At 39.6% G+C, this 14,312-nt stretch overlaps 1 protein-coding gene across 1 annotated transcript in view; it reads left to right on the top strand.

Moving 5' to 3' along the window:
- Positions 1-14,312, top strand: part of cblb (Cbl proto-oncogene B, E3 ubiquitin protein ligase) — a 92,747-nt gene that overhangs the window by 51,242 nt on the left and 27,193 nt on the right. Inside the window, 3 exon segments of the mRNA XM_039776863.1 lie at positions 398-519; positions 9,553-9,690; positions 13,238-13,325. Coding sequence (XP_039632797.1) covers positions 398-519; positions 9,553-9,690; positions 13,238-13,325 — 348 coding nt within the window.

Below are 14,312 nucleotides of genomic sequence, written 5' to 3'. Positions count from 1 at the left end.
CAATTATCTCTAAATAGAGAGAAACAGTGGTGTCATTACTGAAAACATTTGTCTTCCACATCAAGTGTATTGACATCTATGGAACTCTGTCCTGAAGAAAACTAACCAATTGTAAATAAAGCCAAACGCAACTGGCTACAGCGCACAAGCTGCCTCCTTAACTCCTAGTTGTTGAGCTGGCTAGATATCAGAAACCTCGGCCTCTGCATTCTCTCTCATTTAGTTTATATGTATTATATAATTCAGATTCAGCAAAGTCAACATACTATAATATTACTATTTGGTACTCTTTTGTGGCAGAAGCACTGACTCAATGTTGACTTGATGAAAAAAATATGAAAAAATTGCAATGCATTGTAATCTGTTTAGTTAAACTATATTGGATGGTCTCTTTCAGCCATGGGGATCAATTCTGAGGAACTGGAATTTCCTGGCAGTGACACACCCCGGCTACATGGCATTCCTTACCTATGATGAAGTCAAGGCCCGACTGCACAAGTACATGAACAAGCCTGGCAGGTATGGTAACTTTGTGTGTATTTTAAGTGCCTAAAATTGTTCTTTCAAAGTATTTCTTTACCATTACGAATTAATGACAAATTGAGCAACAGCAGCAGTTATTTTGTTTTGTTGTTGCATGCACTATCAGTGGTCAGTGTGCTGACTTTATGTTCAGTGTCTCACTGTCTGGCTACTTGCATGTGTGCCCCAACAGCTGAGATCATAAAATGTATGTAGGTATATGTATGCCATTTTACAATTAAGAAGGATTTTTTTTTTTTTTCCAGTTATGCTGAAATATTATTTATGGTGAAAAACCTGCTTAATTTTAAATGTAGTACTGTGCTGTGCTAAGATACGTAGATGTTATGCATTCATTTTAACAAGGCCAGCCCGACAGAGCAGGGTTACCAACGCAGAAGGACAGGCAAAAAAAACTGGCCTAACTTTTGCCAGACCACAGTGTGATGTGTTCCAGCAAGGCTGAGACTTTAGTTAATGCACCTGAGCTTTGGTTAAACTGTGGCAGCATGGATTTCAAACTGCTCTCCCTTTAATACATTTGTCTTTATTTGTGCATATGAAATACAAATATTAACTAGAACTGCAAGCAGTTATGACAGGGCCCAAGCCTCTGATGCCAGTCACCCCCGACGCCCCGGGGAGCTGCGCCAGTCGCCCCCAATGACCCGGGGAGCTGCGCCAATGCGGGACCTGAAGCATTACGTGGGGGGGGCAAACAGTGGTGAATATCGAGGGGTTTGTCTGCGGTACTCTGCCATTGCAAATGTAGTGGTTAACAGTTCATCTCCATGCATATACAGATTACCTTTAACAATTCTCTACAATAAACAAACTTCTTAACCCCCCTGACCACAGGGGACAGCAGAGAGAAATGAGAGAGTGACTGAGAGGGTGGAGGGTGGTAGGCAGGTGTGGTGGTTGAAAGAGCAGGGGAGTTGGTCAGGTTGTTGTAAATGGTGTCATCCGTGGGTGCTCACAGGCGCAAGCCCTTTAAAAAAAAAAAAAAAAAAAAGTAGTCAAAAATTGTTTGCATTTCAGAACCTTAGGAAATGGACAACGTCTGATGCAAACACACACGCCTATTAACTCGATAATTTAGCCGTAAAGTAGGCTTTCAACTCAGGACAGCGCCACTTCTCACAAATACAGATAGGATTGGAGATGAAAAGATTAACTGGCACGTAACCGCGAGCAGCTGCGTGGGAAATTAAGAATCAATGACACCAACATAACCAATCACACTATGACAGACAGAGAGAAAAGAGTTACATTTGTCCACTCTGAAGGTTGTAGAAACTTTGTCAGGTGGGTTAAGAAGTTTGTTTATTGTAGAAAACCAGGGGAGCAAGCAAAAGCGAAAACCAAAACGTAACGGTAGGAGGTAAAGTGTGAGCTGCAAGGTCTGTGATACATTCCCATTGCAAATATTCCATTAACATTGATTAACAGGGCCAAAACACTTATACGTTGATTATAGCGCCCCCTAATGGCCGATCTTCGTCAAATTTGGTACAGAGCCTCAGAGTGTCACAAGTTTTGTGTGGGTTGCATTTACTGTGGCAGAGATATTGCAAATTTCCCATTGAAATGCATTGAGTTATTGGCCAAAACAAATAAACGTTGCTTATAGCGCCCCATAAAGGCTGATATACGCCAAATTTGGTACAGAGCATCGTAGTGGGATGTTGAAAAAGGATCTCAAGTACTTTGCTGATAACATTTAATTTGGCAGAGATATGATAAAGTTAGTGTTTAGTAGCTAGCTAGGAAAATTAGTTTGGTCGTGAAATGAGCATACTTTAACTTGAGTAACTTTTGGTCAGATCGGTCGCACGGCCTAGGACGAGTTCGAAAAAGTTGGTTTTGCGCATTGCGCGATATTGCGAAAAAACTTTTGAGTGGAAATGGGCGTGGCCTATATCATGTGATTCAACTTTATTCAAGGAAGATGTGGATGTAAGGTTTTCTAATGTGCGATGTGTAATGTGGGAGTTAAAGGCAAAAAAACATTATAGTGCCACCTAGTGGTCCACATGTGTAATTTTTGGTAGGTGTGGTCCATGACCCATTGTCTAACTACCCTGTAAATTTAAAGTTGTTCACATTAGTGTAAGTAGTAAATTTAGACTTGGGTCCCATAGGCCACGCCCACTTTGACCCCTCAGTACCCCACTCTAGGGTTGGCCTCAGGAGTGCCCCTAGATGGTACCCATCAGATTTTGTAAAAATCGGATGAGCCGTTCATGACATATAAACTTTTTGTACTTGTAGCGCCCCCTAGTGACCAATCTTTGTAAAACGCGTGGAGAACCTTCAGAGGGTCATGGCAAACAAGAATCTAAAGATTGGCATTGATAGCATTTATTTTTGGCCAAGATATGGCAAAGTTGGTGTTTTCATAGTTAGCTATACAAATTTGTTTGTGCGTAACATGCAAAATTTTTATCCTATCAAAATTCTTTTTATTAACTTTTTGTCAGGCCCATCTGGAGATGCTACCTGCCAAATTGCGTACCAATTGGTCTCACGGTCCAGGAGGAGATCGAAAAAGTAGGTTTTTGATAAATCGCAATTTTTCACGCATAAAAGTCTAGGCAGAAATGGGCGTGGCCTATATCACGTGATTCAGTTTGATCCAGGGAACGCGTGGATGTATGGTTTTTGAATGTCCGGTGTACGGTGTGGGAGTTATAGGGCCAATCACGTTATTTCTGCTATAGCGCCACCTAGTGGTGGAAGTTGATCAATTGTTGCGCCTGAGGTCCTTGCGGAATTTCGGACCAGTCCTGAAAATGGCAACCCCCCACCATGTACAGTTTAGGCTGTAGTCAGAGTTTTAGGCGGAGAATAAAAATAAAAATAATGTATGATGATTAATCCTTAGAAAAACAATAGGGTTCCTGTGTGAACGGCGTAGCTCTTGCTACCGCCGGTTGTTCCAGACTCGGGCTTGGACCCCTAAAAATAATAATAAGAAAGAATAGCAATGGACGGGTCCTCACACCTCCCCGTATGCAGGTTACTAGCGGGACAGCGCTTGTTGAGCTATGCATTTCTGTGACCATCTGATTTTCTGGATGGAGTGCATGGCACTGGAAATGACTTGTTGCAAATATTTTACTACTTCCTCTGTCCACTATGTGGCGTTATAGAACACATACTTATTATACGTCATGTTGCTGTTTAACATGTGTAGACCACACCTTGTAAATTTCATGTAAATCAGAAGTTTATCACATAAGGATGACTTCTTGTTGTCAGTAGGTGGTGCTTTGAGTCAATATAGCTGTGTGTCTTCAGGCCTGAGCTCTTATCCAGCATGTGAAATTTTAGGACTAAGGTTATGTGTCATGGTAGAACATGCAAATTTCTGGCCTCACCACGGCAACACTGTTCCGCGGCCACATAACAGCTCAGCAAGTTTTCATCATGAAAGTCTTGACATTCTGCTGGCGCAATTTAGGAAGGATCTGTTGAATCCTCTAGGAGTGCCTAAAATGGTGGGTCACATGACATCATTGTTCACGCTATTGACTATTCCTTTACAATGTAAGGTCACATTAGTCAGAGAATTATCCAAACAAAATATAAAACAAATCTGATTAACCCCCTAGGAGCAGTTAGAAAAAAATTGCATAAAATAATGACAAATGCTAAGCTAATGAAAGCAAATTGGAAATATGTCTGAAATGAAAAGAGCAATGTTAGTACCACATTTTGTGAATATTGAAGCAACTTTGTCCAAATTAAGGCCTTCCACATATAAGGGGGCGCTATGGGCCCGCTACACATGCATGAACTAAATCGCTATAGTATTGCAATGTTTACAGATTTTGATATGTGCACCAACTTTTGTGAGTTTTCGTATATCAAGGGTGTCAAAAATGCGGTCAAAGGCTAAAACTAATTGGGGGGTGCCATACAGCCGCCATGCCACGCCTAAGCCCAATTGCGATAATTATCAAAATAATTACGCCAGGTCTGTGGGAGCCAGATTCTTCTTCTACATAACAAAAGTTGGTGTGCAGATGTCACAGGAAAGGAAAACTTGCACTCCTCACAGGTAGGTGACTATTTTCATTAACCGTAAACCCTTTTTATTCACCCCGCAAGTTTCTTCTTATATTCTGACTGAAGTCGGTATATGCTGTACCAGTATGCTGACCAACAGGTGTTGACTGAAAAAGACTCCTAGATTTGTGTTTCCTGCTATTTGCGATCTGTTTGAGCGAGCGTGTCAGAGTTGAGTGTGCACAGAGTGCAGAGGTTGAGAGCGAGAGAAACATGACCGGAGCGTAGCAGCGTCTGACTGAGTTTTTGAGAGGGCACTTGAGTAAACTGCATGAGAGGGGTTATTATTGCACGTTAATATGCATAATTGCAAACATGCAAATACATTTATTGAGCACAGAATAGGTTTTTGTTTGCTCAAACGAAATAATTTTCTATGCTGTTTTGAGTAAGATACAGGTTTCTGAATATGTCCTGCCTTCAGTCTCCAGGTGAGCTATTCAAAATCTGCACGGCTTTCTACCTCAGTAGCCGAGACGAGGTGGCTAAGGTAGCATACTAGCTCATTCTCGCGAAACGCTGCTACAACACACACTAGTTCACCATAATCTACAAAAGAACTACTTACATGTCCCTGTTCTGCAGGTATACCACGCAAAGTTGGAAGTGCGCCCTCATCTAGAAGAAGTCTCCCAGCTAATCCTGCCTTGTACTAAAACCTTGAAGTGTGATGTCTCACTCTGTAGCTAAAACAGAGACCTGAACACACAGGGTGAAAAGAGGAACTGCAGCAATGTGCAGTACAATAAAAATATGCTGTTTTTTTTAAAATTAAACCATGTAAACCTATTCTATTACAACCACAAAATACAATTATGAACCTGAAATGAGCATAATATGGGCACTTTAAGTAGTCTTGATTTGGTTAAACTTACAGTGCTCATTTACATTTAAAAGGGTTGTAAATCTGGTTCTTCAAATTAATTGTAGCACATCCTAGACAACGTTATAGAATAGCGGCTACGGAAAATGCTAAGTGGCTAGTAGCTTTGGAAAACCACTAGCCACAGTGGCTGGTGAGCAAAAAAGCTAATGTCAAGCCCTGTACACACCTATTCTATTTTTAACATACTTGTGTACATAATAATCCTGTTTATTCTTACCTTTATTTGTTCAGCTTTGTCTTCCTCGTTCTTAACTGTATGTCTATTTCTGTTTGAAGTACTGTCTCTGATTGGTCAGCGTTTCCTGAGTCTCTGCATCAGTGCTCCGCTGTTGCTGCCTGTGTACAGTCGATTGTAGGTGGAGACTGACTGCAACGAAGTAGCGAGACTTTATACTGTGAAAAATCACCAATAAATGCTCCTAAACCAAATATTACACAACCGGACATGTTCCAGCAGGAATGTGATCTGAAATTAGGATGAAACTAACAACATCTGCAACCAAGATTACAGGTTTCTCTGATGTTAGCAGGTAGCTACATGTGGCAGGGTATGCAATGTAAACACTGCAAAATGTGCCTGCTCAGCAGCTCCTATGGCCTTGAGCTGAGCCACACATGCCCTGTGATTAGCAGGTTATGCGTGCCAGCATGGTAGAGCAGAGCAGAAAATGACCGGACAGGAAACGTGTGTGTGTGTGTGTGTGTGTGTGTGTGTGTGTGTGTGTGTGTGTGTGTGTGTGTGTGTGTGTGTGTGTGTGTGTGTGTGTGTGTGTGTGTGTGTGTGTGTGTGTGAGTATGCAAATGTATAGAGGGCTTATCGCAGAGGAAATTATGCAATTACCATTGTTATGAACCAACACTGGATCAAACACACACAGCTGTGTGGTGGAGGGAAGTTATATATCAGGAGCCGCTACATGTTACCACTTCAATCACTCAGACAAAAAAATACTCAAACACACACACACACACACACACACACACACACTTCAATGTATGCACTTCAGATAAGCCAGATCTTACATTGGTTAAAAGTCAATTTAGGATATATTGATCATATCTCAGTTATACAACACCAAACATGATTATCACACTGAAAGTGGTGATTACTTTAATGCATGTGGGACTGCATGTGTGATTGTTAAAGCATTTCATTATCATGTACAAGGACAGGCAGACTTTCTGTCAATAGCAAAGCACTTCCCATCAGAGGTGATACACAGCTTATTAGCATCATTGAAACAGTCTGAAACTGTCAAACTTTCTTTTCCCACGTCTCTTTTGAGTCAAAGCCCAGTTGATTTAGCTTGGGGTCTTTGTTGCTGTTGAAGGATCATACTGTCGTCAAGGCTGGCTTTAAGACCAGTACTCGTACTGAACTGCATTCATAATACCTCCTCTTTGTCTTTCTTTCACGTCTTTTTCACATTCAGATTGTTCTTGTTCTGAGCTGCTTTCTTTGTATTCAGCACAAGGAAACTCCTAAAGTTTGAAAGAGGCAGCAGAAGCACCATTGTTTGTTGCAGTGTGGTTTTAAATAAAAGTCAAATGTAGAAAGTTCATATTTCACCATAAAAACATAGTGTTTTGGTTATTGGCTGATTTCTCATTGGTTGAAGCGGTTGATCTCATTTGTTCTACCCTCTAGCGGTCACTCAGGTGTAACTGATTACATTAGGTCTTTGCAATTGAATCATGAGGCTATTTGAAAAGGCTATTTGCGTTAATTACAGGGATAGACCCGCCTTTACTGTTGTTGAAATTATCCCAAAAAGTGCCAAATAAGACTAAAGAAAATGTCCTTCCTGAAATAAGGCAAATATTAAAGTTACAACAAGTTACTTTTTCAAAGACTATTTGAAGAATGACTTTGCACCACATACTGTATATAAAGATGGATGTCAAGGAAACAGGCATGGGCATAGATTTTATCTAAAAGTTGGGGGGACAATAAACATAAAATTTACCAAGAGCAAATTCTGAAGGGGGACACCAATAATACAGCCAAAATTGTACTTATATAGGATAGTAACTCCAGTAAGCAGGCTGGAAGGGCCTTTAATTTACTAAAAAAACATAATTTCAAACATCAGATGAAGTGATTCTTTTCTCTAATACAGATGATGCAGAGTCATTAATAAATTAGTCATGACAAAACAATTATGATATCCAATGTATTTTTCCATGAGTCTGCTGGGTTAGTGATTATAAAGTTACCTAGCTTATTGATTAGTAAGACACCCTGTCCTCCGTTTTGGTGCACTGAAAATCTTGTCTGTTTTTCTTTTCTCTGTCATTTTCTCTGGCCAACAACACAAAGCCATAGTAGTTTAAATCTGAGTTAGATTCATAGGTTCACCATGCAGTCATATTATAATTAATAAATTATCTTGTGTCCTCAACATAAAAATCAGATTTCGTCTGGGACAGAGAATGTCTCAGTTGTAGCAAGCCCACTGATCTGCCACTTAACATCATATAGAGCAAACCCCAACACAACGTAGCCTAATATCAGTTCACATAGGCTCATCACTGTGTTAGTTGTAGTGGATAACTTTCTATCTAACAAGCTATTAAAAAAACTAGGTAACTTTATAAAAATGTTTCTAAACTTAAAGGTGCTGTAGGTAGGATTGTGAAGATCCAGGATTTAGCCAAAAAATTTGAACATCAACAACTTCTCAGTCCCTCCCCTCTTTCTGCTAAAGCCCAAAACGGTCTCCTAAGCCCAACAACAAAGGAGAAGGAATCCGTGTGCATGAGCAGTGATTGACACACAGTTAGACACCCCCTGCCCCTAATTGGTGCATCTGAACAGGGAGCTGTGGATTTTTGCAAATCGCACTACAGGCTGTAGGTGGTGCCAGAGGAGCCAGATTTTTTTTTAAATTACCTGCTTCATGTAGTTCTACTGGAACATAGGGTCAGTTTCAGCAAATATGACAGAAAGTTAGTTTTATAAGTCTTACCTACTGCCTCTTTAAAACGTGTTTTGTTGCCCTGTTGCATTTGTATTGTTTTACGTCTTACACAATTATTTTAAGTATATATCACTATATTTACAATACATCATGGTTTTATTGATATTTTAAGGGAGGTCCCGCCCATACATCCGCCCAACCAATCGCAAATCAATCAAAGCTGTCAATCATGACATGACAATGGTTTCACCCCATTTTTACAGCATCAAATAACTAAAATAACCAAACATCAGCGTGAATAGACGTGACAGAAACCATCTTTGGTAAAAATTTATTTGATGTGTACTTTAGTTAGATTTTTGGTCCTTGCTGTGGTGCTAGAGGCCAGGGCAACACCATCCAGATTAGCTATATCTTTTGATAATAAACCTTGGAGATGTTTAGGGCCAAGTACAATAACTTCAGTTTTTTCTGAGTTTAACATTAAGAAATTGTAGGTCATCATAGTCATTAATGCATGCTTGAAGTTTAACTAACTGATTGGTTTCTTTTGGTTTGACCGATAGATATAAGTGGGCATCATCTGCATAACAGTGAAAGTTTATAGTGTTTCCTAATAATATTGCCTAGAGGGAACATATATAAAGTGAATCCAATTGGTCCAACACAGAGCCTTGTGGAACTCCATTGCTAACTTTAACGTTCATAGAGGGTTAGGGTTCATTCGTTAGCATGAAGTGTTTTTGCTTTTAAGTCTTTGAGAAGACGTTTTATTTCTATAGCGCTTTTTTATTACAGGTAAAGTCAATGTGCTTTACATTAAAATGCATACAACAACAAAGAATACAGAAGATTACCATGACTATAATCCAGGAAAATATGACAGCAAGATATACAAGACACAAATAAGATCTTATGATTATTATCATATAATCATGATATGATTCAGCTAAAAGTTAATAAACGAATGTCAATTCATGACTAGTCAAAGTTTGTTTAGGATGTTCTAGTTTTTACATTTATTTAAAAACACAACTTTAAAGTTATATATTAGAACGTATATATTATAAGTGAAGTCTGTTATACATATTTTGTTTTGCAGCTTGTTAGCGTGAACCATGCACTCTGTCCTCTCTCCATCTCTAACAGTTACATCTTCAGACTGAGTTGTACACGACTGGGCCAGTGGGCCATCGGCTATGTGACCAATGATGGCAACATACTACAGACCATCCCCCACAACAAACCACTGTTCCAGGCCCTCATTGATGGCAACAGAGAGGGCTTGTATGTTACCTATCACACACTCATATACACTCTCTGCCTCTCTAGCTCACTCTCTGTTTGTATATTGATCAGTTGTGCTAAATTCTCCACTGTGTACTGTATGTGCTGTATTCAAATGAGTAATGATCAGCTGTGTCTCAATCACTCACATCTGATTAGCATAATCTTTAAATGTATCAGCAGACTAGAGTGGGGTGCCTCTGGAAGGCTCTTTTCTGGAAGCCACTTCCTAGATGAAACATATTTTTTAGGGCTGTCAGCATTAACACACGTTAATCGCATTGCGATTAAGGGCCGAGCATAACGCGTACATTTTTTTTTAATCACATGCCGCCATTTATTAATTTATTTTCACTTCACTCGGCTTCACGTTGTGCATAACAGGCTACTATTTGGACCCTTTTCCACACCTTTACTTATCATCAAGCTGCCATACTTCCTCCTAACACATCCTACTGCTGCAGGCATGATGGAGAAATGCAGCAGCAACACAATTCTGGAAGGCGCTTTTTATTTTCCAAAACTCCCGGGCGGCTCATAGACAAGTCGAAAGCCATATGCACATTGTGTAAAGCCAAATTAAAATATCACCGAAGCACGTCAAGCTTGAGCTACCACCTACGAGCTAAGCATAGTACAGTTAACGTGACTCAGGTTGATGCTAGTGGGCTCAGGCAAAGCACTATTTTGGAGAGTGCTACTCGCAAGTGCAAAGTGCAAATGCTGTCTCATCAACCGGTGATCACTGGACATCAGTGAGTAATCAAAATTATTTAGAAGTTACTGCAAACTATATTGACTCTGGTAAGTAGGGTTCGGTACCGAAACGTGCCAACCTAAACGGTAGTAACGAGACCGAATAAGAACGAAAATTTTGGTGCCTGACTTTACACTACACCTGACCATGGATGTATTAAGAGAACTGGATACAGTGTTCGGCGGGAAGCCCCGTACGTTCCAATGAGAGTGCTCAAAAGCGCATTATGCAAACATGGAGCTCGGCTTTTCCGCATTCTTGGCCCATAACGTCACGGTGGACACGCGCACTAGCAACAATTTGTTTGTGTTGTCTTAGCAACCGGTAGCAACATTCAAGAGGTTATCTCTCGTGGCTCTTACAAGTGGCGAACTCATGAACTCGCCTTTTTCATTGTCTAAAATATTCACTAACGTTAAACATTGTGTTTTCGTTGTTCCTGATCGTTTACATGCTTAGCTAAATAAACAATAGATGTATTTAGCTAGACAACCAAGGAGATTTAATCATTATGTCGTGCTACTAGCTAGCTAGCTACTAGCTAGCGCTAGCAGTTAGCCTGCAGTTTCGGGAACAGAGCTCATCCATGGCTTCATCTCTCATCCACGTTACAAGCTTTACAGCATACAGCCCTCGGATGAATCATAAGAGAGAACCAAGGCCATGTAATCACTATGTCTGTAGTAACGTTATGTAGGCCTGATCTTAATACAGCCATGCTAGCTAACCCTGATGTTAGCAACTAGCTAGCTAGCCGATAGCCCCGCCAGTTTGGGAAACGCTAATGACGTTACATCCACGTAACAGGCTTTACAACATACATACATCCCTCGGATGTATCATAACTTCATAAGATAATACCATAGACGTATTGATAGAACACATGGTGAATTAAAACCATTAGCTATATCCATTATTACAGCTAGCTATGTGAGCTCGGGAGAACAGTCATGTGAGCGGGCGTGCGCAGTCCCGTGGGTCTGCTCGCATCCATTATGCGCGTTCATCATTTCAAATTTAATAATTCTGGATTTGCTTCTATTGAATGTTAAAAACGTAACATTTTAAACAAGGACCCTTTCATTGTTCAAGCTGATAAGTTGATATACCCAGGAAACTAATTATCCGCTGAAATATAGACGTTTCTTTCGCCATGTAATGTCTATGTGAAAAGTCTTTCTGGGCCATGGGGTGCTGTACCACCGTTATCCGCTAAGCCCATGTTGGCATATAGACACGGCGCTCTTCCTGGGGGCTGGCACCTGACAGCATGTAATGTTAGCCTACCTTTAGCTAGCAGCTGGATTAAACACAGTTAAAATGCTGACAGCTAATGTTAAACAGTGTAAAGTGTATTTCACCGTACACACCGGGATGTAACAGTCTGCTCTGCAGTGCAGCAGCTGACGTTGTCGGAATTAAACTACACAAATGGTGCGTTCACTTGCAGCTGCCCTTTTCGGAATTAAACAACACAGACGGTGCGTTCACTTAAAACAGGTAGCCTCGTGGTGCATTCACAGTATTTGTAAAATACCATTTTCCCATCTGGTGGTTGTTTTTGTCTTTCAATAGCAATTTACTGGTGAAATAAGTTATTGTTATAGTTATCACATTATTATTAAATCTTTAATTTTGACCATGGCCTTAACAATAAATAAGTTCCTGACTGTTGTTTAGTACCCTTCTTTTTTTTTCTTCTTTTGTTTACAGTAAATAAATAATAAACTAATACAAATCTTAAAGTCAAGTTCATAAAGTAACTTTCTTTGCATTCATTTGATTCCCAATCAAGATACACTGGTAAGAATTGCTTTCCATTGTTAATATGTACTTAAAAACAGTTCTGAAATGCAAAATAATAGAATTTTAATCATGTGAGAAAACATTTAACTATAGAAATTCAGCGATTAATCGCGATAAAAAAAAAAATGTATCGTTTGACAGCCCTAATATTTTTCTTTCTCAGATGGACAAGAGCATGTCTTTGAGCCTCAAGTCTTTCTGTGTAGCCATCTGTTCCTATCGTACCTGATAATCTAACAGGCCCCTAGACAAATCAAACATGCTTCCGTCCATTAAGTGTGTGGCATTTCACTTCCCTCAGCCATCAATCGCAGCTGCCTGATGCTGTCCAAGGTGTGCTGTGTCTTCTTAGTCCACTGTAGCCGGAGAGTGGGGGGAGGAGCGGGAATCTTGTTTGAAGTGCTCTATTTTTGATCAAGCAGGGAGACCCATCAGTTCCCATAAGTCACTCTTTCAAAAGTCAATCATGGTTAAGCCCAGGCTTGTATTTGCTGAATCAATTTGCAAAATTGACTTTAATTGGAAAAGAGTTTCTGCTTAGTTCTCAGTAATAATAGTTGATGACTTTATTGTACTTTTTTATTCCATGCAGAGAGAGATATTACTAACTCTTATGTTTTAAATTTAACGTCTGCTCATGACTGATATTTTTGTCAGTAAGAAATCAGGATTAATTAAAGTCTCTGTAAAGCACTTAGTAAAACTATTACTACAAGTGCTCCTATTGCTGCTTTTGGTTCTACTACTACTCATTGTAAGTAATTTTGTTTCATCTATTTGTGCACCCATAAATATGGAACATGTTTATGTGTATACATATGGAATAGTTATGGGTTAATACCATAGATATAATATGTAAAAATCAAAACCCTATTACTGCAGTTAGTGAAATGCATACTTGATAACATGACGAACAAAACATGACTTTGATCAGAGTATTTTGATTACATATCTTGTAACTTTTGTGTGTTATTTAATCTGCAGCTACTTGTTCCCTGATGGTCGCAGCTACAATCCTGACCTCACTGGTTTATGTGAGCCAACGCCTCAAGATCACATCAAAGTGACACAAGTGGGTTTGTGTGTGTGTCTGAAATCATGTTTCATCTGGATAAGCAGAGTAATGTTCATGGTTCCCACTAAGACTAAGCTCAGGCTTCCTTATGACATTTAAGTGTCATCAAATATGATGCAGTCCACTCAGTGAACTGCAGGAGTGTTTACATGAAATTTGTTTTGAAATGAAGCAATCGTCTACCTTAATGACTTTTTTTGTCTCAGATGTATTCAGAAAAAGATTTTTGTGAGGCTAAAACTTGATAAAAATGATATATTAAGAATAGAAATTTGACATTGCCATGTAACATTAAGATAACTTCAGGGTCATGGTATAGTCCGCACTGGGGCATAATCACAATACATTTTGGGGGGGTACAACATCAAATATGTGAATAGATTTTTTAATGCTCTTATAATGTGCATAAAATTGGGCACCAATCAACATTAATTTCCAGCGCAACTGTGAACCTTGAATGCATTCAACGAGAACCATAGATATTTACAGAAGCCACTGATGTTCCAAATCTGGTTTAAAAGGAGAGAAAATGTCCGCTTGTTTGGGTCGCAGCTAGACCAGATACTAGTTTTGTTGAGACTGCGAAGTATAGGTTACATTATCTGTGACCTTGTTTTTGTAATATTTAAAAGCTGAACAGTGAGGTGATGCTGGGGTGAGTGGTAAGTTACTAATAAAAGTAAACAACTGATGCGAGCTTCCAGCTGTCACTCAATCTATCACCAGAAATTCACAGTCTCAACAAAACTATGATCCAGTATAGCCACGACCCGCCTGTGTTTGACGTCATAACAATAACCATGAAGAGGAACAGTGACATTAGGCTTTTCTTTGGAAAACCACAAAAGGGGGTGAACTTAAAAAATATGTTTATTAGCTGTATTTCTATGGAAGTTTCTTATAGCAGAGGATGTATGGAGGTTAACTCCATACATTGTTGTGGTAACAGCTGAAAGAAGAACATTAAACATTTATAATTTAAAG

Source organism: Perca fluviatilis, chromosome 16 (genome assembly GCF_010015445.1).
Source record: "Perca fluviatilis chromosome 16, GENO_Pfluv_1.0, whole genome shotgun sequence".
Classification (NCBI taxonomy): Eukaryota; Metazoa; Chordata; class Actinopteri; order Perciformes; family Percidae; genus Perca; species Perca fluviatilis.
The sequence above is the reverse complement of the archived record's forward strand: the minus strand, read 5'-3'. Positions and strand labels throughout refer to the sequence as shown.